The sequence below is a fragment of the Arachis stenosperma genome, chromosome 7 (genome assembly GCF_014773155.1).
Source record: "Arachis stenosperma cultivar V10309 chromosome 7, arast.V10309.gnm1.PFL2, whole genome shotgun sequence".
NCBI lineage: Eukaryota > Viridiplantae > Streptophyta > Magnoliopsida > Fabales > Fabaceae > Arachis > Arachis stenosperma.
This window is the reverse complement of record NC_080383.1, coordinates 23,449,921-23,475,848: the sequence shown is the minus strand read 5'-3', so window position 1 is coordinate 23,475,848 and position 25,928 is coordinate 23,449,921. Positions and strand designations below refer to the sequence as shown.

The window sequence follows — 25,928 nt, the reverse complement described above, 5'->3', positions numbered from 1 at the left end:
AAGCTAGAAATCAAAGAGTTGAAGAAGAAATTGAAGAAGCAATTCAAGAAGAATTTGAGTTCAATAAGGTAGAGAATACAAATCACAATGTTAATGCTCCTCAACCTAGGAGGACCCTTGGATCTTTCACTACTTCTAATCTAGGGAGTTGTGAAAGTAGCATTGTGACACCTACTATCAATGCCAACAACTTTGAATTGAAGCCCCAACTTGTCACTCTAGTACAACAAAATTATTTATTCAGTGGAAGTGCATAGGAAGATCCTAATTTTTTTATCTCCAACTTCCTGCAAATTTGTAATACGGTCAAGACAAATGGCGTCTTGATTGAAGTTTATCAATTGTTGCTCTTCCCTTTGATATAATGGATCAGGCTAAGTAGTGGCTAGATAATCAGCGCAAGGAGAGCATAGTCACATGGGAGGACTTGGCTACTAAGTTTCTAAACAAGTTCTTTCCACTTCAGAGGTTGACTAAACTCAGAACAGACATTTAGACCTTCAGACAACATGAAGGAGAGTCCCTCTATGAAGCTTGGGAGAGGTACAAAGAGATTCTCAAGAAGTGTCCTTCAGATTTATTTGCTGATTGGTTCCAACTTCAGATTTTTTATGATGAGATCACGCCATCCTCACGGGTTTTATTGAATAATTCGGATGGAAGATCTTTGCATATGAAAGAGACCACTGATGAAGCATTGGAGTTGATTGAAATGGTGGCCAACAATCAATACCTCTATTCCTCTAAAAGATCAATGAGAAAAGGAGTTATGGAATTAGGTGCCTTGGACACTCTGTTGGCTCAGAATAAAGTCATGTGACAACAAATTAATGCAATTACTCAACAATTAGGAGGCATGCAAGTTTCAGCAGTGAGCACCCAAGGAAATTCCTATGGCATGAGTAGTGGACTTCATCAAAGTGAATGTTTGGAGTATGGATATTTTTCTCTAGAGCAAGTAAATTATATAGATAACCCTCCAAAACCACCTCACAATTATCCCTTCTCTAAGACCTATAATCCTGGATGGAGAAATCATCCAAATTTTGGGTGAGAAAATCAAAGTCAGAGGTTTCATAATTTTAACAACAACCATCCACAAAACCACTTCCAACCTCAACATAATTCCTTCAACCCCATCACCAACAACAACCACCCCTCACCCAACCATCTCATGACTCTGAAAGACTTTCTATTCTTGAATTGGCCATGGAGAAACTCTCCCAGAGCACACTCACATTCATGCAAGAAACTAGAGGATTCATGGAGGAAACAAGAACTAACTTCAAGAATCAAGGTGCTTCAATTAGCAATTTAGAGGTGCAAGTAGGCCAAATTGCTCAATAATTGGCAAAATCAACAAATGGTCTTCTCAGTGACACAATTTCAAATCCAAGAGAAGAGTGTAAAACTATTTATTTGAGAAGTGAAAAAGTAGTGAAACAAGAGGACAAGGAGGAGGCCACAGCCATGCAAAGGAAAGAAGCCCCAGAGGACATCACCCCTCAAATGGAGCAGTGTAGCCCACTTTGCATGACCATAAAATTCAAGCTTCAAAAGATGCATCAAGAGACAAGGTCCAAGTGCAAGAGTATAAGTCAAGAATTTCTTATCCTCAAAGGCTCCAGGGAGAAAACAAGGAGATGCACTACTCCAAATTCTTGAAAATATTCAAGACATTGCACATCAACATTCTTTTCATAGAAGCACTTGAACAAATGCCCTTATATGCCAAATTCATAAAGGATCTGTTGTCCAAGAAAAAAACTTTGAAGGGAGGCCAAACAGTGGAGATGACCAAGGAGTATAGTATAATAATTCAAAGGAATTTGCCAAAAAGAAAAAAGATCTAGGGAGTTTTCAAATTTTCTGCACTATAGCCAACAACACCTTTGAGAGAGCATTATGTGATTTGGAAACAAGTATTAATTTGATGCTATTATCTGTAATGAAGAGGTTACAAATTCAAGAATTGAAGCCCACAAAATAGCTCTACAAATGTCACACAAATCAATGAAATATGCACATAGAATAATTGAAAATGTCTTGATTAAAGTGGGCAAATTCTTTCTCCAGTAAATTTTGTTATTGTTGACATGAAGAAAGATGAGAATGCTTGCTCCTAAATGTGAGCAAGGAGTCATGTGCTAAGAAAGAAACAAGGGATTGATCATAAAGAGCATGACAATGTGAGTTGGAAGGCCAAACTAACTAAGAATGTTCAATGCAAGCTGAGCCAAATTGCTTGAGGCTTTAGTTTAGAGGACTATTATGAAATCTTTACACTTGACAAAGCCTTGAAGAATCAAGAAAATAAAAAACAATAATTAAGAAAAATGGTGGAAGAGAGGCCAAAGACTCTGAGTACTACTAACTAAAGAAATTGAAAGAAAAATAAGCTCAAAGTGCAATGTGGGAGCACTGGTGATGAGCGGATAATTTGTACGCTTTTTGGCATTGTTTTTAGTATGTTTTTAGTATATTTTAGTTAGTTTTTAGTATATTTCTATTAGTTTTTAGCTAAAATTCACTTTTCTGGACTTTACTATGAGTTTGTGTGTTTTTCTGTGATTTCAGGTATTTTCTGGCTGAAATTGAGGGTCCTGAGCAAAAATCTGATTCAGAGACTGAAAAGGACTGCAAATGCTGTTGGATTCTGACCTCCCTGCACTCGAAGTGGATTTTTTGGAGCTACAGAAGCCCAATTGGCTCGCTCTCAACGGCATTGGAAAGTAGACATCCTGGGCTTTCCAGCAATGTATAATAGTCCATACTTTGCCCGAGATTTGATGGCCTAAACCGGCGTGGCAATTCAGCCTCAGAATTTCCAGCGTTTAACGCTGGAACTGGCATAAAACTTGGAGTTAAACGCCCAAACTGCATGAAAGCTGGCGTTTAACTCCAGAAAAGGTCTCTACACATGAAAGCTTCAATGCTCAGCCCAAGCACACACCAAGTGGGCCCGGAAGTGGATTTTTCTGTCATTTACTCATTTCTGTAAACCTTAGGTTACTAGTTCACTATTAATAGGATCTTTTGACATTGTACCTGTACCTCATGACACTTTACACGTTTCTTTGTGTACTTTCCACGGTATGAGTCTCTAAACCCCATGGTTGGGGGTGAGGAGCTCTGCTGTGTCTTGATGGATTAATGCAATTACTACTGTTTCTTATTCAATCATGCTTGCTTCCATTCTAAGATATCACTTGTTCTTAACCCGGATGAATGTGATGATCCGTGACACTCATCATATTCTCAACTATGAACGTGTGCCTGACAACCACCTCCGTTCTACCTTAGATTGAGTAGATATCTCTTGGATTCCTTAACCAGAATCTTCGTGGTATAAGCTAGAACTGATGGCGGCATTCAAGAGAATCCGGAAGGTCTAAACCTTGTCTGTGGTATTCTGAGTAGGATTCAATGATTGAATGACTGTGACGTGCTTCAAACTCCTAGCAGGCGGGGCGTTAGTGACAGACGCAAAAGAATCAATGGATTCTATTCCGGCCTGACCGAGAACCGACAGATGATTAGCCATGCTGTGACAGAGCATAGGAACGTTTTCACTGAGAAGATGGGAGGTAGCCACTGACAACGGTGAAACCCTACATACAGCTTGCCATGGAAGGAGCTTCGCGTGTTTGATGAAGAAAGACAGTAAGAAAGCAGAGATTCAGAAGATGGAGCATCTCCAAAACCTCAACCTATTCTCCATTACTGCAAAACAAGTAACCATTTCATGTTCTTTTGCTTTTTACAATCAATCCTGATAATTTCTGATATCCTGACTAAGATTTACAAGATAACCATAGCTTGCTTCAAGCCGACAATCTCCGTGGGATCGACCCTTGCTCACGCAAGGTATTACTTGGACGACCCAGTGCACTTGCTGGTTAGTTGTGCGGGATTGCAAAAGTGTGATTGCAATTTCGTGCACCAACTGGCATACAACACCAAAACGGAAGACATGCGTACGTACAAATGGTGGAATTTGCTCATTCATGCGTACGCATGACCTATGTGTACGCATGACCCCAAAGTTCACGTAGGACATAGAAGAATAAACGTGGGGCGTGAAAGCTTTCACGTGGGATGTTGGCTATTGTGCGTATGCTTAACCCATTCGTATGCACAACAAGAAGATTTTGAGCAGTCATGCGTACGCATGAGGCATGCAGACGCACGATTGCACTTTCGTGTGGTACGTGAGATTTTTCACGTACACAATGGAGTAACAAAGACTACAATTGAAGGAAAACTAAGCCACATACTACGTGGGATACTCCACATACCATATTATCTATCCAGTGAGTGAAACAAATTGAGTTTGAGATCTACGTGCGATGTGAACCCTTCACATGCCACGTGAGATCCTTAGCTACTCCCAGGGACCTCAATGTATTCACTTTCCAACAATTATCTGATTCACTCAAGCCCACTAATCACAAGCATTTATTAAGGATTTTTAAGAAGAAAAGATTGAAATCTTTGTTGGAGGAAATCATTAATTAGCTATATTTGATTTGATTTTTAAATTTGATTTTGTTTTAGTTTGAATTTAAATTTCATTAGGCTTAGTATTTAAGGAGAGAAGTCAGACACTTTAGGGATCTTCTCTTCTTCTTCAGCAATTTTTATCTTAATAATTAAGGATTTTTCTGAAGAACATGAGCAACTAATTCTTCTTGGTTAAGGTTATGAGCTCTATTGATTCCATGGTTTAGTACATTAGCTTTTCTACCTTTAACTTATGCATTGATTTTTTCTTAAGAAAAGGTTTTCATTCTTCATCTTAAAGGGGTTGAATGTGTTGGAAAACAATTCTTCCCTGACTTGAATTCTCTTAACCTCTTGAAAAAGTTGATTAATTGAATTAAGTATGAAAACCAATTCGCACAACTCTTAAGTTTTGAAATTAGACTTGATAAGTGACATCGAATCAACTAGGGGAGATTCTTATGAATTGTGTGGTTTATAAATCAGTGGACGTGCTTAACTCTTTTTTTAAATAATTGACCAAGGAATTAGCGATTAATTAAGTTAAAGAGAAATTGAATCACCAAGGGATTGGGGTTTGATTACTAATGATTTGCCATAGAAGTATTTTTGCATGATTAAGGTGGAAAGTGAAAAGTATTGATCCGGAAGTTTTAACATCTCTAAAACCTTAACTCTTTTAATCATATTACACTTTAATACTCACTGTTTGCTTCCATTTACTTTACTGTTTATGTTTAAAGCTTTCTGAAACCTTAATTTGTGATTGTTTGACTAGATTAATCGATTGACTATTGCTTGCTTAATCCGTTAATCCTCGTGGTATCGACACTCACTCACCGTAAGTTATTACTTGGTACGACTCGTGCACTTGCCGATGTTTTGTGGTTTGTAAAATCCGCATCAAGTAGATCTAAGACCAAGGCTTTGTGATGGATAGAAGAGAAAGCAACATATAAAATTGACGCTTGGAAGGAAAGCCTGCTCAACCAAGCCGGTAAAGAAGTTCTCATCAAGGCAATAATTCAAGGAATTCCATCTTATGTTATAAGTGTCCTAAGATTTCCCAAGAAATTCTGTAAAAATTTCAGCCCGAGAATAGCAAAATTTTGGTGAAGATCATCAGGGAAAGACAAAGGAATACATTGGAAGATTTTGGAAAAATTAAGCATGAGCAAAGTAGATGGGAGTTGGGTTTTAAAGACTTTATGCACCAGAACACATCTCATCTTGCAAAGCAAGCATGGAGGATTATCAAAAACTTGGATGCACTTTAGATCAGAGTTCTCAAGGCATTTTACTTCCCAAACGAGGACTTCTAGAGGGCCCCAAAAAAGAAGCATGTCTCATGGGTTTGGAAAGCTTAATACAGGGAAGAGATTTTCTCAGAAGGAATGGCAAATGGAGAATAGAAAAAGAAAATCAACTAGAAATTTGGAAGAATAATTGGATACATGAAATGTCAAAACCATTAAGAAAGGAATCTCAGTTGTCAAACAAAGTCTCAGACCTCATCACCACAAAAAAATAAAACCAAGAATTAATGGAAGCTAGCTTTTCCATGCCTATGAGAAACCTAATCATGCAAACTCCCTTAGCATCATGGAAAGAGTGGACTCCTTATTGTGCCGTTACAAGAAGGATGAAATCCATTAGGTCAAAATAGGATATTATGTTGCAAAAAGAGAGGAAATCAAGGAATCAGAAGCAAGCTTGTCCATTGATACAGATTTCAAGGATCTCTGGAAAGGAATTTGGGAAATGCGCGTTCCTCGAAAGGTTAAAATCTTTTCTTTGAAAAGAATCCTAAAACATCATCCTGGTAAGAGCTAATTTGTGAAAAAATGGTTCATGATCCTATTTTTTCTATTTGTTTAAAAGAAGTAGAGACCATAGAACATGCACGTTGCTGTGCGAATGGACTAAAACGGTGTGGTTTGGGTCTCAAATGCTATGCACCCCTACAAAGAAAAATGTTTCAACCCTAAAGAGCTGGCTATTGGGTATTCTACAAGACATCAGAAAAGCTCATAAAGAAGGAAGGAAAGCAAGTTGGAGCAAAATCATACATATTGCGTGGGCTATTTGGAAATCTAGAAATGCTGTTATATTTAAATAGACTCCTCCAAACCCAGGCATGACAATTAAATTTGCAACACACCAAGAATCAAAATTCAAGAAATGCCAACTTCACATAACTCATTTCAGAGAACAAAAAGAGTCATACATATTAAGTGGAAGGCTCCGCCGAGAGAGTGGCTCAAGATTAATATCAATGCAGCTTTTATGTCAGGAGTAAACTCTGGGGCCACAATGGCTATAATCAGAAACAGTAGAGGAAATTTTAGAAGAGGATCTGCAAAAAAAAGTGAAAGCAATTTCAAGTTTAGAAACATAAGGAATAGCATTAAGGGAAGTAGTGATTCTAACTAAAAATATGAAAATCAACAATGTTATCATTGAATCTGATTGCCAACCTTTAGTGGAAGCATTGAAATCGGAAAGGACCCTATGGAAAATAGATCCAATCTTGGAAGACATTCAGAAATTAAAGACCGATATACCCTTATGCGATTTCACATGGATACAAAGAGAAAGAAACAGAGTAGCTCACCTGATTGCCGAGCTTAAAGGACAAGAGCATCTCCCACAGGATCGGAGCTATAATTACACTCCACAATTAATGAATGTGTTTCAGCAAGAGAGACCGCCTCCATTCTTAGCATCTGCCAACACATCTTGGCAGCTGAACATCTTATTTACACCAATCAATCTGCGTCCACCCCTTTGTCAGTGGTCAACCTCGAGCTTACTTGATCGAATCTAATTTAGATTTGGCCATCACAATCGGCAAAGAGGGGATAACCAGAAGATTCATTCTAGGCAAAAGCTATAAGGGCTGAAATATCTGGAAACCTCAGCGTGTGAAAGTCTCTGCCCCTTCCCGACCAATTCAGCGGTGTGTGTAACTGGCCAGCTTCACATTGGAGACTCCAAAGATTTATCCATTGATGGAGACTTTTTACGTTCCACAAAGAGGTGCACTAAGACGGGGGTTCTTGTAGTCTGCAGCTTGCGCCACGATCTGCAACCATCAAAGGGTATCTTCGTCTTCGTCTTCGTCTTTGTCTTCGATGGATAGAGCAAGAAGACAAATAGAAGAAAATAGGAGGAAGGAGGTTGAGAAACAGACGTAGAGTTGGGTAGTTAAAAAAGTGTTTGAACTTGTTTATTCGAGCGGGGTGAGATCGGGTCTCCAAGTTCTGTTTTAGTGTGGGTCGGATCTGTCCGGCCTATATGCCCCGACCAAATTCGTCCTTGAAAGATCACGTGTTCTCCATTTTCGTCCTTGAATAATTTTTTTAATCAATTTAGTCCCTGAATGATTTTTTTAAATCACGTTCGTCCTTCCGTTAATCTCTTCACGCTGCCGTTAACAATTTGTTGACCTGGAACGTGAAGTGGCAATAAGAATTACACCTGGCATGCTGTGTGTGTTGCTGACGAGATATATTTAGGGTTATGTATCAATTTAGTCCCTAAATATCAAATAAATAAACCCTAAATTCCTATCTTCCCATGAACATGAATGCATTGCTTGAGTGTTGCTACAGATCCAACAGCGGTTGAGGGAGAAAAAAACCGATTTCAGCACCATGATGGAAAGCGAAAGTGGAGGTCCTGGTGGTGGGTTGCCATTGCACAATCTGTGGTTGCCTATTATGAAATCATTATTGTTATTACTTTGTGTGCCATAGGTTTAATTGATTGATTAATTGCAGTTTTAAAGGGATGGATTCGAGTTTGGGACAACAGGAATTCAATTATCTGTTCGAATTGTTGATGATTGGGAACTCTAGTGTTGGCAAGAACAACCTACTCCCCAGTTTTATCTCTGATGATTTTCAAGATCTCTCCCCCACCATTGGTCAGTGTGCTCTCTCTTCTGCATCTTTGATTATATCACTCACTGTTTCTATTTGTTTGATTTGAAGTTTCCTTCTTCAGGTGTTGATTTTGAGATCAAATATGTCACTATTGATGGTAAACAGCTCAAGCTTGCCCATTTTTTTGTGACTCTCATGATTTTTATTTGGGATACCGGTATGCATTCTTTCTGTTTGATTTAATGTATGAGTCACTCTATATATATTCCATTTGTCTATACTTTAACTTTAATAATGCACCTTGTCAAGAGAAATTCAGAACGCTCACAAGCACTTACTACCGAGGAACACAAGGGATCATTATGGGTAAATCTCTATTCTCTTGAATCACTTGAATTTTCATTGCAACTTAATAAAAGAGAAAAATAATTCATTAGATAGAAAAAATGCTTTTTGGTTTCACATGTCCCATCCCCCAAGGTGGTTTCACATGTGCAACGGTAATCCACAACCGGGACCTTCACTTTCGCTTTACATCATGGCGTCGAAATTGATTTTTTTTTTCCTTAATCGCTATTGGATCTGTAACAACACTCAAGTAATGCATTCATGTTTATGGGAAGTTGGGAATTAAGGTTTATTTATTTGAGATTTAGGAACTAAATTGATACATAATTCTAAATATATTTCGTCAGCAATACATACAGTATGTCAGGCGTAATTCTTATTGCCACTTCATGTTTCAGGTCAGCAAATCGTTAACGACAGCATGAAGAGATTAACGGAAGGACGAATGTGATTTAAAACAAATTATTCAGGAACTAATTTAATTAAAAAATTATTCAAAGACAAAAATAAAAAATTTGTGATCTTTCAAGAATAAATTTGAGTGTTAATCTGTTGTAATTGTCTAGTTAATGATTCCATGTGAGGTATCATTAATAACATTGAAAGTATTGAGCTGTCCCTGTCACTAGATAAGGAACACTGCTGAGTAATTAGCTACTGTTACAAATTAAATCCACTAATTTTTAATTAGAACCCAAAGACAATATCCATGTGAATGCTTTAATAGATATGATTCTTTGACGAAAGCAGATCTATCCATCCTCCCATATTTTAATGTTGGACAGATCCAAACATCTACGTTTAATAAACCTCTATCTGGGAATCAAACAACCGCACAAATTATTAGAATAATAAACTACTCTAACTTTGTTTTATGACAGTCAACCCCACATATTAGAGATAGTCAACCCCACATAAATGCGATATCAGTTTGAAATTTGTTTTATGAATATTGTCATCAACATGGCATGATTTACACTAAATCACTACCCAACTAGTTTGAATTGCGTGTTATAAAATTTATCTCTTCCTTTAATTTCTCCGCTTGAATAATATGGTAACTGCCAAATGGCAATGTTGTAGTTACGGTTAGTCGTATTATATAAAAATGTGAAATCAATTTGGGTTGGTCGAGTGGTCAACTCACTCGTCCACTTAAATAAGTATTGGGGTTCGAATTCCGTCTTGTACATGCAGTAATTCATTGGCCAGCGGCAGAGCCTTAAATAGAACTCAGATCTGAGACGGATTAATACTTAATCTGTCGGATTGAGGGATACTGTGAACAACAAAAAAAAATATAAAAATGTGAATTCGGCTATTATTATATTAATATGGGAGAATTATTTTAATTTAGTAGTAATCTGTATACATTTAAAATAAAATAATCGATATATCAAAATGATCATCATATAAGCTTTTTCAACAAAAAATAATGAAAGTAATAATATAGCAACTAACAAATAAAACGCAAACGATCTTTCATTATTAATAGGTCTTAATACTTAATACCTTGTTACAAAGAGATGAAGTTTCTAAAGTTTGAATATTATGTGAGTGTTTTAGCTAGGTCATAGTAAATTGAAAAATCACTAATGGCCATGTTGTGCCAAAGATGCGAATATTTCAAGCAACGGTGACAAATTCAAGTTCTATCAATGCGCATATATTTCGTATAAACCCTAAGTTACCAAACAAAATGAAATAGACGGGAGAATAAATTTTTAATTTTTAATTAATTTTTAGTACAGTTCCTAGATAGACCTATTAATTATTTCACAAAAGCTTAGGTTGAGTTTCACACGTCAAGGAATCGAATGCTTCGTAGAATTCGAGATTATATTGGTGGAAACATTGACTTTTGGACTCTCAATACTTTCAGTTGGCTTGAATAGAACAACTTTACAATGCAAGAAAACTAATGATGATGAGACAATCATTATTTTTTATTCTTTATTTGACGTTCATCAACAAAGGTTCTCATGTAGCTATTGGGTCATGCATTTGCAAACCTTCAATATACCTAGCTAAGCTATGGCAACATTTCTATGTGTCAACAAAATAAAATTGACGAGTAATATATTTATATTAAATGATAAATAAAATACTATACCAGTAATATCGCATAAAAAGTGAGTTGATAAAATACTATGTTGATACAAAATATATAAAAAAATATATTTTTTTCCTTTTTTGAGATGTCTAAATATATAATACTCTCTTTTCTTTATTTATAATTAAAATAATATATATTTTAGTTCATTCGACCAAAATATTCATCAATAATAATTTTTTATATATATATGTGTGTGTGATAATTAGTTATAGTCTCATTATATATCTAAATTTTTTTTCATAATCAAGTTCAATTAAATTAATCTAAACCCAACAAAAATTAATTTTATTAATGAGAGCATGTCTACACACTCTAATTCTCTACTAATACGAACGTTTATATTCCACGTTCTTCCTCCTCCTCCTTTTTTATGTGTTTACCTCATCATTATTCCCATAGTTAGGGGTGTTCAAAACCAATCCAAATCGAATAAAACCGACTAATCGAACCAAAAACCAAAAACCAAACAAATCGAAAATTGAAAAACTGAAAATTTAACATTTTGCTTTTTTTTTTCAGCGGTTCAATTTGGTTTTTAATTCTGGTAGGAAAAATCCTAACCGAATCGAATCGGACTAAAATTCTTAAAAATCCTAAATAAACCAACCCCCAAGCCCAAACGAGGATCAGCCAACCTAGCCGCCACTATAACCCTAACGCAGTAATGCTCTCCACTCCACTCTTGAATCCTCTCACCCAAATTAAAACTTCTCTTCCCACACTCCACAACACCATCGTTCCTCAGTCCGTGACGCCACCGAATAGCACCGTTGCGGAGGCGCGTCCATTTCTCTCCCTCTCTCGTCGTACTTTCCTCTTCTCGGTGTAGCCCCCCTTCCTCACTCCCTCCCTCTTATCCACGCCACACACCATTTCTCTCACACTCACTCATGTCCAAATCACAAAAATGGCTTTTTGCTCTCTCACTCACGATCACGGTCTCATAGGTGCACTCTCCTCTCTCAGTCACAGACTCACAATCGTCTATTCCTCTTTGTCGATGACGTTCAGTCGTCCAGTTGTCATCTTCTCAAATTGCGGCACCTTCTTCCTTTTCTTCTTCTTTTGCAGTTCGCAATATCGTCGTCGTCATAGTTCGCAGCACTTCGTCTTTGCATTTCTGTTATTTGCAGTTTTAAATTATTTTTTAATCTGACTATTTGTTATTAGTTTTATATTTTGGTTTTGATCTAGTAGTTGTTTATGTTCTGATTTGTTATTTTGATTTTTGGTTGTGATTATTTGTTCTTGGTCATGAGTTTTTGTATAGGATTTTGGATCTAATTATTTCTTTTTGATTCTGATTATATGTTCTATTTTGATTTTTTATTATAATTTTCTTATGATTATTTGTTTTGGATTCTTCTTTTTTATTTAGGATTTTGATTTTGTTTTGATTTTTTCCTGTTCTAATATTTGATTTTAGTACACTAAATATGATTAGAACAGTATATTTTTTGCATTGAAAAATAGAAAAAACCGAACCAAAATAAAACTGATTTAATGGGTTTAGTTTGATTGGTCTTGACAAAAAAATTTAACCAAATTGAACCAAAAAATTAATATAAAATTAGATTGGATGACTTTTTCTTAAATAATGAAACTAAACTACATCGCAAACACCCAGCTGATTTACGGAATCCGAACTGGGTCATGCTTAATTTTTTTTTTAAATTTCAGAAATGACATCATTTTCCTTCGTCAAAAGTTCAAACGCTTTTGCGCTGACCCTTTCCTCCTTCGTCTCGTCACTCTCTCCCTAAGGCCTGAAGCTCGAGCTCTCTCATCTCCCTCACTGTGGCTCATTGGCTCTCACACTCAAGCTCTCTTCCTCTCTCATCTATGGTCTTCCCTCAAGCTCATCGTTAGTCTCTGTGTCATCAATCATCACCATCTCGCATTGGATCGCGTCGCGCACCTTCCTTGCGCTCATTGTCGCCGACGGCAGAAACAGCAGGTCCTGGGACTGGTCGTCTTCATTGTTCTCTATCTCGTCACCGTCTCATCACCATCTCGCACTTAGTCGCCCACCTTCCTTGTGATGTCATCACCAGAGGCAGAAGCAGCAGGACCAGAGGCTAGTTGTCATTTTCGTCTTCTTGCTTTGAGTCTCGTCGCCAACTTACTCTCTGTCGTCAGCTTCCTCGCACAACCAAAACTGATTTGGTGAGTTATAACAAATTTCTCTTCTCTTTTGGTTTCAGTTTTGTTGCTGTAATTCATCACTGCACTTTGATTTTGTTGTTAAAAGGTGTATTTGTTGTTGAAAATATCACTAAACTGGTTTTTTTTTTGCTGAAAATCATCACTGATATGAATTTATTACCTTGAATAATTTGTTACTGAAAATATTACTGAGCTAGTTTTTTGTTGCTGAAAATCATCACTAAGTTGAATTTATTAGTGATTGAACTTTGAATTTGTTACTACCTTGCTGAATAATCACTTAGTTAAATTTTTGTTAGTGATTGAAACTTGAATTTATTAAAGATTAAACCTTAAATTTGTTGCTAAAAATAATTAGAGTTGAATTTGTTACTAATTATCATCACTGAATCTTAAACTTGTTGCTGAGTTATTGAAATAATTACGTAGCTAATTTTTTTTAAAAATTATCATTGAGTTGAATGTGTTGTTGAAAATTATTTTAAAATAATTTTTTTTTATTTTTTTTGGAGCTAGAATTTTAATTTGAAAATGTCTTTATCACAAATACCATTAATAACCAATTGTGTTATTTTTTGTTCTCTCTTATTCATTTAAATTGAGAAAATATTTTGTATTAGTGACTATTTTTTTTTGCATCATCAGTTATATTGAGAATTGATACTTGATTTTTACTAATATATTTGTGACGAGATACATTTTAACTTTTAATCTTATTTTTATAATTTTGTATTTTTATTTAGTTATGATTGGATCAATCAGATAAATAAATAAATCAGTAACCCACCGGTTGAACTAATGACCGGTGACCCAGTTGTATGATCAGGTGAATTACCAGTTCGGTTCTGATAACTATGGTCGTTTTTTATTGCTACAGCTGTTGTGTGTTTTTTTTCTTTTCCTCATCCTCTTCCTAATGATTTTGTAACATTATGTATTTTTTCTTCTTTTGTATTCAATTTTTTTCTTGTTTTTATTCTTGTTAAAAAGGTAAAACAAGAAGAATTATGAGAATGTTAAACAAAAAGGACAAGATGACTAAGAAAAGAAGAATATAATGATGACAAAGAAGAATAGGAGGAAGAATTTTGAATTATGCAGAATTTATCAAAAAATATTATCAAAATTTTTTAACTAACACATAAAGATTTTAAATTTTGATACTGAAAATTTTTATCGGTAATACAGATTTTTGTTAAGAGGGTAAAATAAGAATTACAAAGAAGAAGGAGCACATGCACAGTAAGTAGTGCGTGATGTGAAAAATAGTTATAACAACTTGGTTTGACTTGGTTAGGTAATTCACTTGGTTGTAGAGTTTTCTCAAATTATATTATTTATTATATTTAAATAATAATATAATAATAATAACATATAATATATATTTATTATTTTAATAATTTTATTTATTTGTAATCTTGTATCACATAATATACATTTTTAACTTGTTACAAAGATGTGTAATTTAAAATATATATATATATATATATATATATATATATATTACATGCTTATTAATGTAATAAATTTTAGTTAATATTTTAATATTTTTATAAAAAATTAAATTAAATATTTTTGTAGCAAGTTATAATTTATGAGATAAAATATTGAAATTAACTAAAGTGTATTACAATAATAATAAATTTATACTTTAGATTATTATTATTATTATTTAAATCAACTAAATAATTATAACAAATTTATATATTTAATTATAATAATTATTGATTGATATTTTGGATAAATAAACTAAAGTGTATGCTATTTTAATTTTACAAAAAGAAGTGTATATTTTATAAAATAAAAAATATTATTTAAATATCTCATAAAAAAAGTGTCATTTTCTCAAATATATATTTACTTAACATTACTCGCTAATATGTATGTGTCATGGATCTGCAATATCTGTTAGTATGTCTCTTTTGGGCGCTCTTCATAGAATAACTGTATCTTATATCATGGAGTGCACGTATCTAATTTCTTCGGGGATAAAATTATTAGACTATTTTTGCAACTATATGTGCCTAAATTTCACACGTTTTGATAGGGAAAGGTGCATGTATGCAAAACATTATTATCGCAGCATTTTGTCCATCACAATATATTTTCTAATTTTTATTTAAGTTTCAATATAATATACGGCCTGCTTCCACTTTCACAAGCTTTACTCAATGATGAAGAACGTGACTCAAAACAAACTGAATATTTTTTTTCACATTTTTTAAATAATATGCAAATTGATACTAAAAGAACTATATAAAATAGGGAAATTGACTTTACTTCAATTATTTAAGTATGCATAATGAGTTTATGATAATTTAATTAATAGTTGCAATGTAGTTAGATCTATACCCATGGCAACAAGCATCAAAGCTAAGAACTATTCCTATAAATTTCTACTTCACATGGAAATAGGGACTTCATCACCAGAAGCATAGACTCATTTTATGTGTGATTATAATAAGTCAAATGGAGATATTTCTTCCACGTGCAAATTATTATTATTATTATTATTATTATTATTATTATTATTATTATTATTATTATTTACATTTCTGTGACTATTAATTACACTAATTCAATTTCTTTGAAAGATTTGATGAAATCTATATGGTGATGCATTTTTTATATATTTTCGTTACATTAATGTCCACTAAACTTCCTCATAGGTGAAGTTAGTGTTATGGTCATAGAAATGTTTGGTATTATTAATTAAACCTTAAGAATATATATATATATATATATATATATATATTCAGCCAACTAATGTAAAAATCAGCCAACAAATAAAAAATAATATAAAAAAGAAACATATATAAAACTAAAAAAATCCAAAACTCAAATAAAAAAAAAATATTAGAATATGAAATAAAATAAAACTAATTTAAAATTTAAAATTTAATTAGAATTCAAAATTTAAAATTTAGAGTGACCGACAACACAGGAATGGAGCCTCTCACAAAGAAAGGGGGCAATAACCCCTCCTACATCTCAAATTTTTTTCATAAATTATATATAAATCTTAATTTAGCTCCCTTAAAATATTTATTTTACTCTCATTTATATTATGAAACTAAATTTTGGATCCTTCCTAAAATTGAATCTAGCTCAGTCCCTTACGATAGAACTCAGAACTATGATGGAAGCCAACAGCGACGGTGGTGGTGGGTGGCTAATAATTGTGGGCAAAAAATATGTACTGAGGAGAGGGAAAAAATGAAAAAGGATAAAAAGATAATTAAAGAAAAATTAATAAATGAATTTATTTATTTATTGAATAAAATTGGGTGATAGAGTATTAAGTTCCCCTTATTAATAATTTATGATTATGCAGTTTCCCTTCTCAATATGTAGATTGAAGAGTCTAGATTATTACAGTTTCCCTTCATCAGTTTTATATTTCCTTGAAAAGATTAATACTACCTTCTAATTAAGAGAAAGAAAATAGTATACGCCATGAAAATTATATTGCAATACATGCATGAAATTGATAAAAAGATACGGGACGTAATCTATATGCTAATTAACTGTGCCTACACTCCGAATGCATTATTTTTACATAATTGAAAAAGTATAAAATGTAAAATACATGTATATCTAATCATGATAAATAAAATAACTATTTTTTATATGGAAAAGTTTAGGAGGCAGCAATTTTAATAAATTTTGGCCAGCATGTAATTAACAGAGAAAAATGAGCCACTAGATGAAATCTCAAATCAATCTCACACCATTAAATCATCATTGATGGTTTTTTGATGGCTACTAATCACAAAAATTGCTGGCCCCTAGCATTGCTCTTTTCATATTAACACGAAAATGATCATCTAGAAGAACCTGTGTAATTGAACCACTATTTTTTGCGCATTAAACTCATCATAATATATATGCGCATGTGAAAAGAAATATAAAGAATACTACTACAAGTTGAGAGTATCACTGGGGAACAATAATAATGAATGTGGATTTCCCTTCCCCATAATTGAAGCTCTCTCAACCAACCAAAACAGGAGAGAAGACCAAATTAAAATATAAGGCCGTGACTCAAGCTAAGAGAAATACAAGAGTTGGAATTAGTAGCATGGTTGTTCAATTTCCCCACACAAAATAATGAATATTTTAATTAAAAATAAAAAAGAAACAAAAATTGGACATCATACTAATTAATTATTAGACCAAATAATTAATTAAGCAAAGTAAGGAACACTTTCACTAGTAATGGATCCATGACTCAATGTGGTTTTAGGTGGAGTGTTGTTGTAAACAGAAGAAGCCGAAGACGAAGACAAAGACGACGAAAGCACAACAGTAGAAGGTGAAGGTAAAGATGGATTTGGCGGCGCAGGGCGCAAAGGCGGAGGAGGAAGAGGAGGAGGTTGAGAAATACCTTGTTGTTGTGATGAAGAGTTTGCAGCATTATTATCATTATTATTATTGATTATAATTGGTGCTTGATTATTATTATTATTAGATGGAAGATGATGATGATGATGATGATTCATGGAAATGAGAGTGGCAGTGGCAGTGGCAGCAGCTTCTCTATATTTGTATTTGAGAATCTCAGCCCTAACAGCATTGACTTCTGCTTGCAATGTTTGAATTTGTTGCTGCAAACCTGAAATTGCACCCATGCATCCATAAACTGGATCTCTTAATCTCAAGTTTGCTTCATATACCAAACTGTTTGCGGCATCTGCTCTTTGCCCCTCTCCTACTTCCTACACATATTAAAACCAATTAATAAAAAAATAAAACAAAATATATAGCTAGTTATTACTGGATTTAGTATTATTATTATGAGTAGCATGTAACAGATATATTAATACAGTAGATTCCTTCCTGGAGATAAACTTATTTAAAAATAAATATATAAATTTGACGATAATATATTTTCGTCAAATCATTTTTATTGCGTTAGATCTGATGGTAATATAATTTATCGTCGAATTTATATATAAAATCCCACAATAAAATATGTATTTTATAGTGAGTTATGTATAATTTTTTATTTTTATTTTGTGTCTTTAGAACCTTTAATTTTTATTTAGTAAAATAAAAACAACAAAAATCCAACACTAAAAATTTTTTTGTTATGAAAATTCAAATAAAATATTACAAAATTACTTAACCCAAAAATTTAAATTATTAAATAGAGATATAAAATGTTTAGTTATTATACCTCTAAATGTTGTGTAATCCTAAACAAATTGAATCTTAAAAAGGAATTAAAGTGGTTGAAGAGAGGAGGGAGTATATATGAATAAATTGTGAATAATAATGATTAAGATACTAACCATGAGCATCTTGGAGACATTGCTTGCACCAAAGACTTTATGAACAGCAGCAAACTTTTGAGGCTCATGTGGTGAGAAATAAGGAGAGAAGGGACACTCCTCAGCACACCTTCTTCTAAGAAGCTTGCAAGCAGCACATGGTGTCACTGTGTTTAAGCTTTGCTTCCTCCCCATTATTTCTATTTCACTTTCACTACAACTTGATGATAATAATAATTCTCCCTCTTTCTTCACCTTCTTTGCTATCTCATCTATTCTTTCTTTTTCCAAAATCACAAAAACCTCATCTTAATAATATACTTTACAACTTTATTAGATACCATTTTATTTTACCATACATAATAATAATAATAATAATAATAATAATAATAATAATAATAATAATAATAATTTTACCTGTCTCAGGACATCCAAACATGCTTGTTGATTGTCTTGATCTATGGGGTGGATTGAGATGGGAAAAAAGAAAGGTTTTTGTTTCAGACACAGACACAAAGAAAAGGAAAAGTAGAGCTAAATTAAAAGGAAAGGAAGCAATTAGGGAGAAAAGTAGGTCAATGCTCTTTATAAGAAACAATTAAAAAGAAGGCAATAAACAAAACTTGGAGATCTCACATTACATACACACATATATATAATATTTATGAATTTAAAAAAATGTTTCTTTAAGATATATTATTTAAATAATAAAAATATTTGATAATAAAAAAATCAGTCAAAAACAACTATAATTTATTTTATTTAATATTCAGTAATTATTATAATAATTAATTAATATTAAATAAAATAAATTTTGACTCTTCTTTTATTTTTCTAACATTATTGTTTAAATAAAAAATCTTTCATACACTAATACACTATATATGTTGCCATTATTTACTCTATTATATTTTTAGATTTTTGGATTTTAGTGTTTAAATTTTTGTTTTCAATTCCTAAATATTCAAATAAAATAAATCAGTCCAAATTGAATAATACAAGCAAGGTAACATACATAGAAGGAGAGGAAAACTATTAATAAAAACAAAAGGATTAGGTTGCATTTGTCATTTAGAAAAAAGATTAAACAGAGCCCTATAATTATTTGTCAATAACTTGCACACGTGTTAGTCTTTGTGGCAAACTGGCCAATTGACTTTTGAATATAAAACAAGGAAACATCAATGTCAGGCTATTCAGCAGCTGAGTTTTCTAAGAATAATAATATTAATTATTTGGGGGAAATTGCTATGGGCTGAAAAAAGTGGTATCCCTCTCCTTATTGGTTTTGTCTTTATATAATGGTCACAATAATACAATTCCTTCAAGAAGTAGCCAAAGCCATCTATGAGGGACCAATTACAATTAGAAGATTGCTATTCTTAACAATCTATAATTCTATATATGGTTATTCCCCCCCTTTTTGAAGCAGTTTGTAATGGAGAGGCAGAAGACAAGAAATAGTAGATTGTACCTTTATCTTAATTAAATTATGCCTATAGTAAAATCAGTATTTCTTTAATAATATTTTTCCCAATCTTCATATCTTCATCACCCTCCTATTATTATTATTATTATTATTATTATTATTATTATTATTATTATTATTAAACAGACTTTTTTTAATTAATGATATAGCTAACATGCATGACATTCACTTAGAGATATTTTTCGGTCAATTCAGTTCAGTTTAAATCATTGAAACTAATGAAATTTTGTCATTCCAATTATATTTATTTATTCTCATTTTTCGACATAAATTACAAACAGATTCTATTTTTCGACGGTAAATTTGATAGTAATATTTAGAGAAAAAATAAATTAAATTGACACGTCCTTTACCGTTACGACAGTAACTCTAATTAGTGAAACGCTGTATTTTGGTGTCCCGCAATAGGTTATCGTTGGAATTTTTCGACAATACTTTCAACAGTAAAGGGATATAAATTCAAATCACAGACCTTCTTCCTCCTCGTCTGAAACCATCACCACCATCCCCCCTCTCTCTCTCCTTCCAGTGTCGCCGTCGCCACCATCTGCTGCCACGGCCCGAGACCACCACCGTCAGCACCCCTCTTCGTCACCGTCAATCCACCGCCGATCCCTCCTTCTTCTCCTTCTTCCCCTCCCCTCTCTCTCTCTCTCTCTCTCTCTCTCTCTCTCCTTCCAGTATCGTCGTCGGCACCCCTCTCTGTTGCTATCAACCCACCGCCGACCCCTCCTTCTTCTTCTCCTTTGCTCCTCTTTCCCCGCGCCGTCAAACGACCTTCGCCCCTTTATCATCACGCCGCTGCTACCCAGCCTTTGGCGAGTTTTCCATCCTTCGACGACCACCCTTTTGTCACCTATAGCTTCGGCGACCATCGTTCTGCCACCGTTCTGCGGTTCTGCATTCCAAGTTTTTTTAAATTTCGTTTTTCTTTCTTCTTCAAATTCTATTTTGGTTAGGTTATTTCATTATTCTAATTTTAGTTAGTTGATTTAGTTAGAGTTAATTTTTTTATTTTAGTGAATTTTAGGTGGTTAGGATATGTTAGTTTTAGGATTATTAATTTGTATTATATTGGTGAAAGTGTTGGAAGAATTGATGGATAATGTTGTTGATTTTGCATTGAATATGTATGAGTTGATGTTAAAAAACTATTTGTTTTGTTGAACAATTGCTAAAATTTGGTTGAATAGCATTGACTTGAACAAGAGGCTGTCAACTGTTACTTAGTTGCATTGATTGTGCATTTTTTATGTATGTGTTTGTCAAGTGTTCGTTTATATGCCTCTATGTCTATTGTCCATTTTACATTGCATGTTGTAGCTGTCATGTAATTTAGGATGTTTGAGTTTTACTTGACATAATTAATTAAATCTATTTGTGATATAGGATTGTAATGTGTTGGATATTATTTGCTAATTGAGTTTTGTGTATGTATCTTGTGTGTAACTATCAAGTTGCTTGATTGAAGTATTTTCCACACTTAACATCTGATTTAGATCCAATAATGCACATTATGGTTGATATGATTGTATTCTAAGATAGTTACTATTCAGATTATCAAATATTCTTAATATTGTGGTATTAGTTATAGGAATTACCTAGGTATTGTTTTAATTTATTGTTGATTTGTTGTGTTGAATTTCTATTAATTGGTATGCTATTTGCAGACATGATGACAGGTAGAGGTGATGTGAATCAGGATGCTGGTCGTGGTCGTAGCTGTGGTCGGGGTAGAGGAAAGGTTTCTTCCGATACCCCCGGGGACTTCTAGATCCTCTCCCTCTACTCCTACCACCCCGGCGACATCACAGATTGTGGGTTGAGCGGACCAGTCATTCATCATGGTCCCTAACCTCAACTACGTGCCTCGGTCTATGGCAACGAAGCGCCTCCTACCGCTCAGCAACTCGCATTCACTGTGGCGCTGCCTCCAGTGGTAGATGCCGCGGCCCCAGAGTTCATCCACAGTATTGAGGCAGTTGATGCCCCTCCACCACCTTCCATTGTACGCCTGAGGATTTGGCCTGATGGTGGCACGGGTTAAGTATCACTTTGAGTCTCATGTATTTTCTGTTTACTGGTTATTGCTAAAATTTTTTGAAAATTGATTCCTGTTTAGTGGATTTAGGTTTATTTGGTTGCCTGATTATTGTTTTCTGTTTACTGATTATAGTTATTGCTAAAAGTTCATGAAAACTGATTTCTATTTAGTAGAGTTAGGTTTATTTGGTGGCTTGGTTATTGTTTCCCATTTATTGATTATGGTTATTGCTAAAATCAATTGATTCCTGTTTAGTGAATTTAGGTTTGGTTGGTTGTCTAGTAATTGTTTCCCGTCTTTTTATTTTGGTTATTGTTGAAATTTTATGAAAATTGATTCCTATTTAGTGGATTTATATTTAGTTGGTTGCCTGATTCTGAAGTTGCCATTTTGTTTTGTTTGTGAGTTGTTGTTAAGTTTGCACCGAATAATAATGTGTGTACTCAAGAGATGACCAATGTCATCAAGCTGATGTATGACCATTCCTGGCCCAACTACAAGAAGATCCCTGCTGAGACCAGACAGTGATGGTTTGATAAATGGGCGGTAATCACTTTTCTTTTCTTTTTCAGTTTCAAACTTTTTAGCTACTTTATATCCTTTATCTTACTTAACTAATTTTAAAGTTTCTTTGTTGTAGTTGCACTTTATATAGGACGCTGAGCACGATCTGACCATCCGAAAGATATTCGACCATAGACTAGATTGACGGCTCCAACAGATGTTAGATGATGTTCGTCAGGGGCAGGACCACCTGACAGCCTAGCTCTGACCAGAAATAAAGAAGGCTCTATTAGTTCATTGGGAGATCAATGAGGGATTCAGGCATCGGCGTCTCACCAACAAAGCTAACAGAGCATCGGCCAGGTCGTCCAAGTATATCGGCAGATCACTGACCTTCATGAAGACCAAGTCCAGGCTGGTATATAGTGACTTTAATTTTGTTAATAACTTAGTTATATTCTTTTGCATATCATTACTAGGCATCTTAATCATTTTATATTTATTTGCAATATGTGTAGTCGACTCCGTTGGATCGGGAGGCGACATTGACGGAGACGTTCAAGTATACCCACATGCTAAAGGAGAACAAAGAGAGATTTGCTTATCAGCTATCTCAAAACTATTATGTGAGTAAACATACATCTGATTATCTTCTGCTATAAGATTTTTAGAGATTAATTGTATATCTATCGTACTAATCTTAATAACTTGTGTTATACAGGAGTCTTACACACAAAGACTAGAGGTTGCGACTCAGCAGTTTCAGCAAAGTGGGAAGGACACTGCCGCCAATGGCTCTACAGCTTCATTCGTCGATCCTGATGCGGTTTGGTGTGAGACTACCTCGCCGTACAAGAACCGCATATACAGGCTGGGGTCGTTCTTCGCCAGTAGCATCCGCACCTCCACGTTGAGGCCGTCATCAGGCTTTGCCACCAATCGAGTAGTTGAGCTCGAGGAAGGCGTGGATTTGAGGCTGCAAGTACAGGAACTCCAACATAGCCTTCACCAGCAGACTCAGAAGCTGAATAATTATCGGGAGAGGTATCAAGAGATTTTCACCCGCGTGATGTCTATAGATGAGCTCAAGCTAGAGTGGAGGGGGTCGCTAGAGCGGCTTCAGCATATGGAAGCTTAGATGAAGGTATACCAGGCTTAGATGCGCGCCACTGGCATGGATCCTGCTAGTGGCACTTGGACATCACCGCCTTTTGTGTCGCCAACTCAGGGCCACGAGACCGACAATGAGGACTACCTGGATCAATAGTTATTAGTGCTTCATTTTACTGCTTGATTGTATTTATTTGATGTACTTGACTTTTAATTTATTTAAACATTGTATTATTTATTTTAAATAATAGATTTTCATTATTCATGAATTAAACATTAATTATGTGAAAAATAAATTTAAATTTAAAATTAAAATTGACTATTTATTTAATTTTTTTAAAAAATTGACATTATCGCTCCAAAATCTGTCGGTAACTAATTGGTTTTTCGAGTTGGTAATCCGTCCTAGAATGCTTTGGTAATTACCGTCGGACAAAAAAATCCGACGATAAAAAATTATCGGCGAGGTTTATACTGTCTAATTCATTCTGATGGTAATTTAATTACCGTTGGATTTTAATTGATTTTTCGACGGTACTCAACGTTTTTTTTGTAGTGTTTGCTGCATTTCCAAGAAACTAGATTCGATCCATAAGGCTACATTTGGTTCTAAGAACAGGACAAGACAAGACACTGAGAACAAGACACAAAGGACAAAGACTAAAATTAGTGTTCTTATATTTTATTTGGTGATAAACAAGAACAAATTATAAAAGTCCAATTTATTCTCTCTTTTTTACATTCAAAAAATTTTTGAAGAAAAATATAATTATGAAAATTAACAAAAATAATAAAAAAATAAAAAATAAATTATGTCTCTTATTAGTGTCTCTGTGTTCTTGTCAGAATGGATACGAAATATACTAATTCAGTGTCTCTGGACACAATATCTCTGTCTATATCTCATCTGCCAAGCATAATTTTGTGTCTCTATATTCCTGTGTCAGTGTCCCGTGCTTATAAACAAATGCAGCCTAATAGACACAATATCTAGTAGTTGAGTCGTGATCATCCAAGTCACTAGTCCAATTTGAAACTAAAAATGCAGTAATTCTTAAGTCAACAAATTTAAAGAATTAAAGTTTAACAGATGTAGTATCAGATAAATATCTTAAGACTCTTTTCATAGCTGGCCAATGTTTTTTATATGGGTTTGATATAAATTGTCTTAATTTGTTTATAGAAAACACAATGCAGGGTTGATAATGGTTACATATTAAAGTCTCTCCACAATTGATCTATACAAAATGGAATCTTCAAAAGGATGACCAGACTATACAGTAAATCTTAAGGTACTAACTATGGGAGTTTGCATAGGTTTAGAAACTTGCATTTCAGCTTTAGCAAGAAGTTCATGAATATATTTTGACTGATTCAATGATACCAAAGAGTCTAAGTGCTTTATAGCTTCAATACCTAAAAATTTTGATCTCTAAACTCTTTTAACAAAAAAGTATAGTGTAATTTATTAAAAATAGTTTGTATCTCAGTTAGATTATTGCTTGTGACAAGCCTATCATCAACATAAATTAGGATATAAGTAATTGATATAGCTGTAAAACGTATAAAGAGTGAAGGGTCTGATTTTGTGCTCTTAAATCCAATGGATTGTAATGTAGGAGTGATGGTCAGATACTAAGTTCTAAGAGCTTGTTTCAAACCATATATTTCTCTATGCAATTTACAAGCTAGGGTTGGATCTGAATGCACAAAACTAGGAGGTTGGTACATGTAAACAGCCTTAGTTAGTTTTATATTAAAAAAATTATGAAAATCATACTATTTAATTGTACAACCTTTTAATAAAGCTATGGTTAAAATCATTCTAATAGTGATATGTTTGATCACAGGTGAGAAGACTTGATCAAAGTCTATTATCCCTTGCTTTAGCATTTCTTTTAACAGCAAAAATCCATTTATAAGTCACAACTTTTTCATTCTTAGGCAATCAACAAGGGTGTCTTATAATATAATAAAGCTTTGTATTTAGCAAGCATAGCTTTTTTCCAAGATTTGGATTGAAATGTTGCCTTTACACGCTTTGGAATTGATTCAAAATTAGAGACTAAAATATTATGAACTTGATAGAGTACCTATTTTGGAGTGAATTCTCATAGAATGAGTGTTACCTGAATTTGATATAGCAATGAAAGATAATGGAGCTATTGGCAAAGCAATTTTAATTGCAGAAATTGAAATAGTTGGTGTTGTGGTAGTTTGAACTTCATTAGATGGTGTTGCTACAGATTGATTATTACTACTAAGTGTAATCTCATATTGTACATGATTATTTGAGGTATTGATAGCAGGAATAAGTCTAGTAGGATCAAGAGACGAGAGTGGAATGGCAGATATGCTAGGTAGAGTTTCAATTACATTGTTAGAAGTTTCATGACTTAGAATCAAACTTATTAAAAAGGAAAGACATAGATAGAAACACACTTTCTTCAAACATCACATCTCTTGAGATTATAATTTTACCTTGTTG

At 33.8% G+C, this 25,928-nt stretch overlaps 2 protein-coding genes and 1 non-coding gene across 5 annotated transcripts; 1 reads left to right on the top strand and 2 right to left on the bottom strand.

The window, feature by feature from the left end:
• Positions 1-475: 475 nt before the first annotated feature.
• Positions 476-579, bottom strand: LOC130942705 (small nucleolar RNA R71). Its single transcript, XR_009071266.1, has one exon. It is a non-coding gene; the product is annotated as a small nucleolar RNA R71 (small nucleolar RNA).
• A 7,716-nt stretch (positions 580-8,295) lies between these two features.
• On the top strand, positions 8,296-9,189 carry LOC130939572 (ras-related protein RABC1-like). The gene is made up of 4 exons (XM_057867665.1): positions 8,296-8,431; positions 8,512-8,607; positions 8,691-8,756; positions 9,137-9,189. Exons 1-4 carry the CDS (start codon positions 8,296-8,298, stop codon positions 9,187-9,189), a joined length of 351 nt encoding a protein of 116 aa, XP_057723648.1.
• Positions 9,190-16,150: 6,961 nt separating this feature from the next.
• On the bottom strand, positions 16,151-18,883 carry LOC130941417 (LOB domain-containing protein 13-like). 3 transcript variants are annotated; one of them, XM_057869912.1, is made up of 3 exons: positions 18,711-18,883; positions 18,315-18,565; positions 16,151-17,738 (listed from the first exon to the last, which is right to left on the bottom strand). In XM_057869912.1, the coding sequence occupies exons 1-3, from the start codon at positions 18,730-18,732 to the stop codon at positions 17,208-17,210; spliced, it is 804 nt and encodes a 267-aa protein (XP_057725895.1). In that variant the 5' UTR covers positions 18,733-18,883; the 3' UTR covers positions 16,151-17,207. The 3 variants fall into 3 exon arrangements, with proteins under 3 accessions (XP_057725895.1, XP_057725894.1, XP_057725896.1); XM_057869911.1 differs by having other exon boundaries at positions 16,152-17,738; positions 18,315-18,574; XM_057869913.1 differs by having other exon boundaries at positions 16,152-17,738; positions 18,315-18,570.
• Positions 18,884-25,928: the final 7,045 nt, after the last annotated feature.

What these genes read in the sequence shown, in the direction of transcription:
- LOC130939572 (XM_057867665.1), top strand. Translation starts at nt 8,296, where the DNA reads ATGGATTCGAGTTTGGGACAACAGGAATTCAATTATCTGTTCGAATTG. An exon ending in GATTTTTATTTGGGATACCG is followed by an intron (nt 8,608 to 8,690) that starts GTATGCATTCTT and finishes TTAATAATGCAC; the next exon opens with CTTGTCAAGAGAAATTCAGA. An exon ending in AACACAAGGGATCATTATGG is followed by an intron (nt 8,757 to 9,136) that starts GTAAATCTCTAT and finishes TTCATGTTTCAG; the next exon opens with GTCAGCAAATCGTTAACGAC.
- LOC130941417 (XM_057869911.1), bottom strand. Translation starts at nt 18,732, where the DNA reads ATGTTTGGATGTCCTGAGACAG. An exon ending in GTTTGGATGTCCTGAGACAG is followed by an intron (nt 18,575 to 18,710) that starts GTAAAATTATTA and finishes TTTTGGAAAAAG; the next exon opens with AAAGAATAGATGAGATAGCA. An exon ending in ATGTCTCCAAGATGCTCATG is followed by an intron (nt 17,739 to 18,314) that starts GTTAGTATCTTA and finishes TAATATGTGTAG; the next exon opens with GAAGTAGGAGAGGGGCAAAG.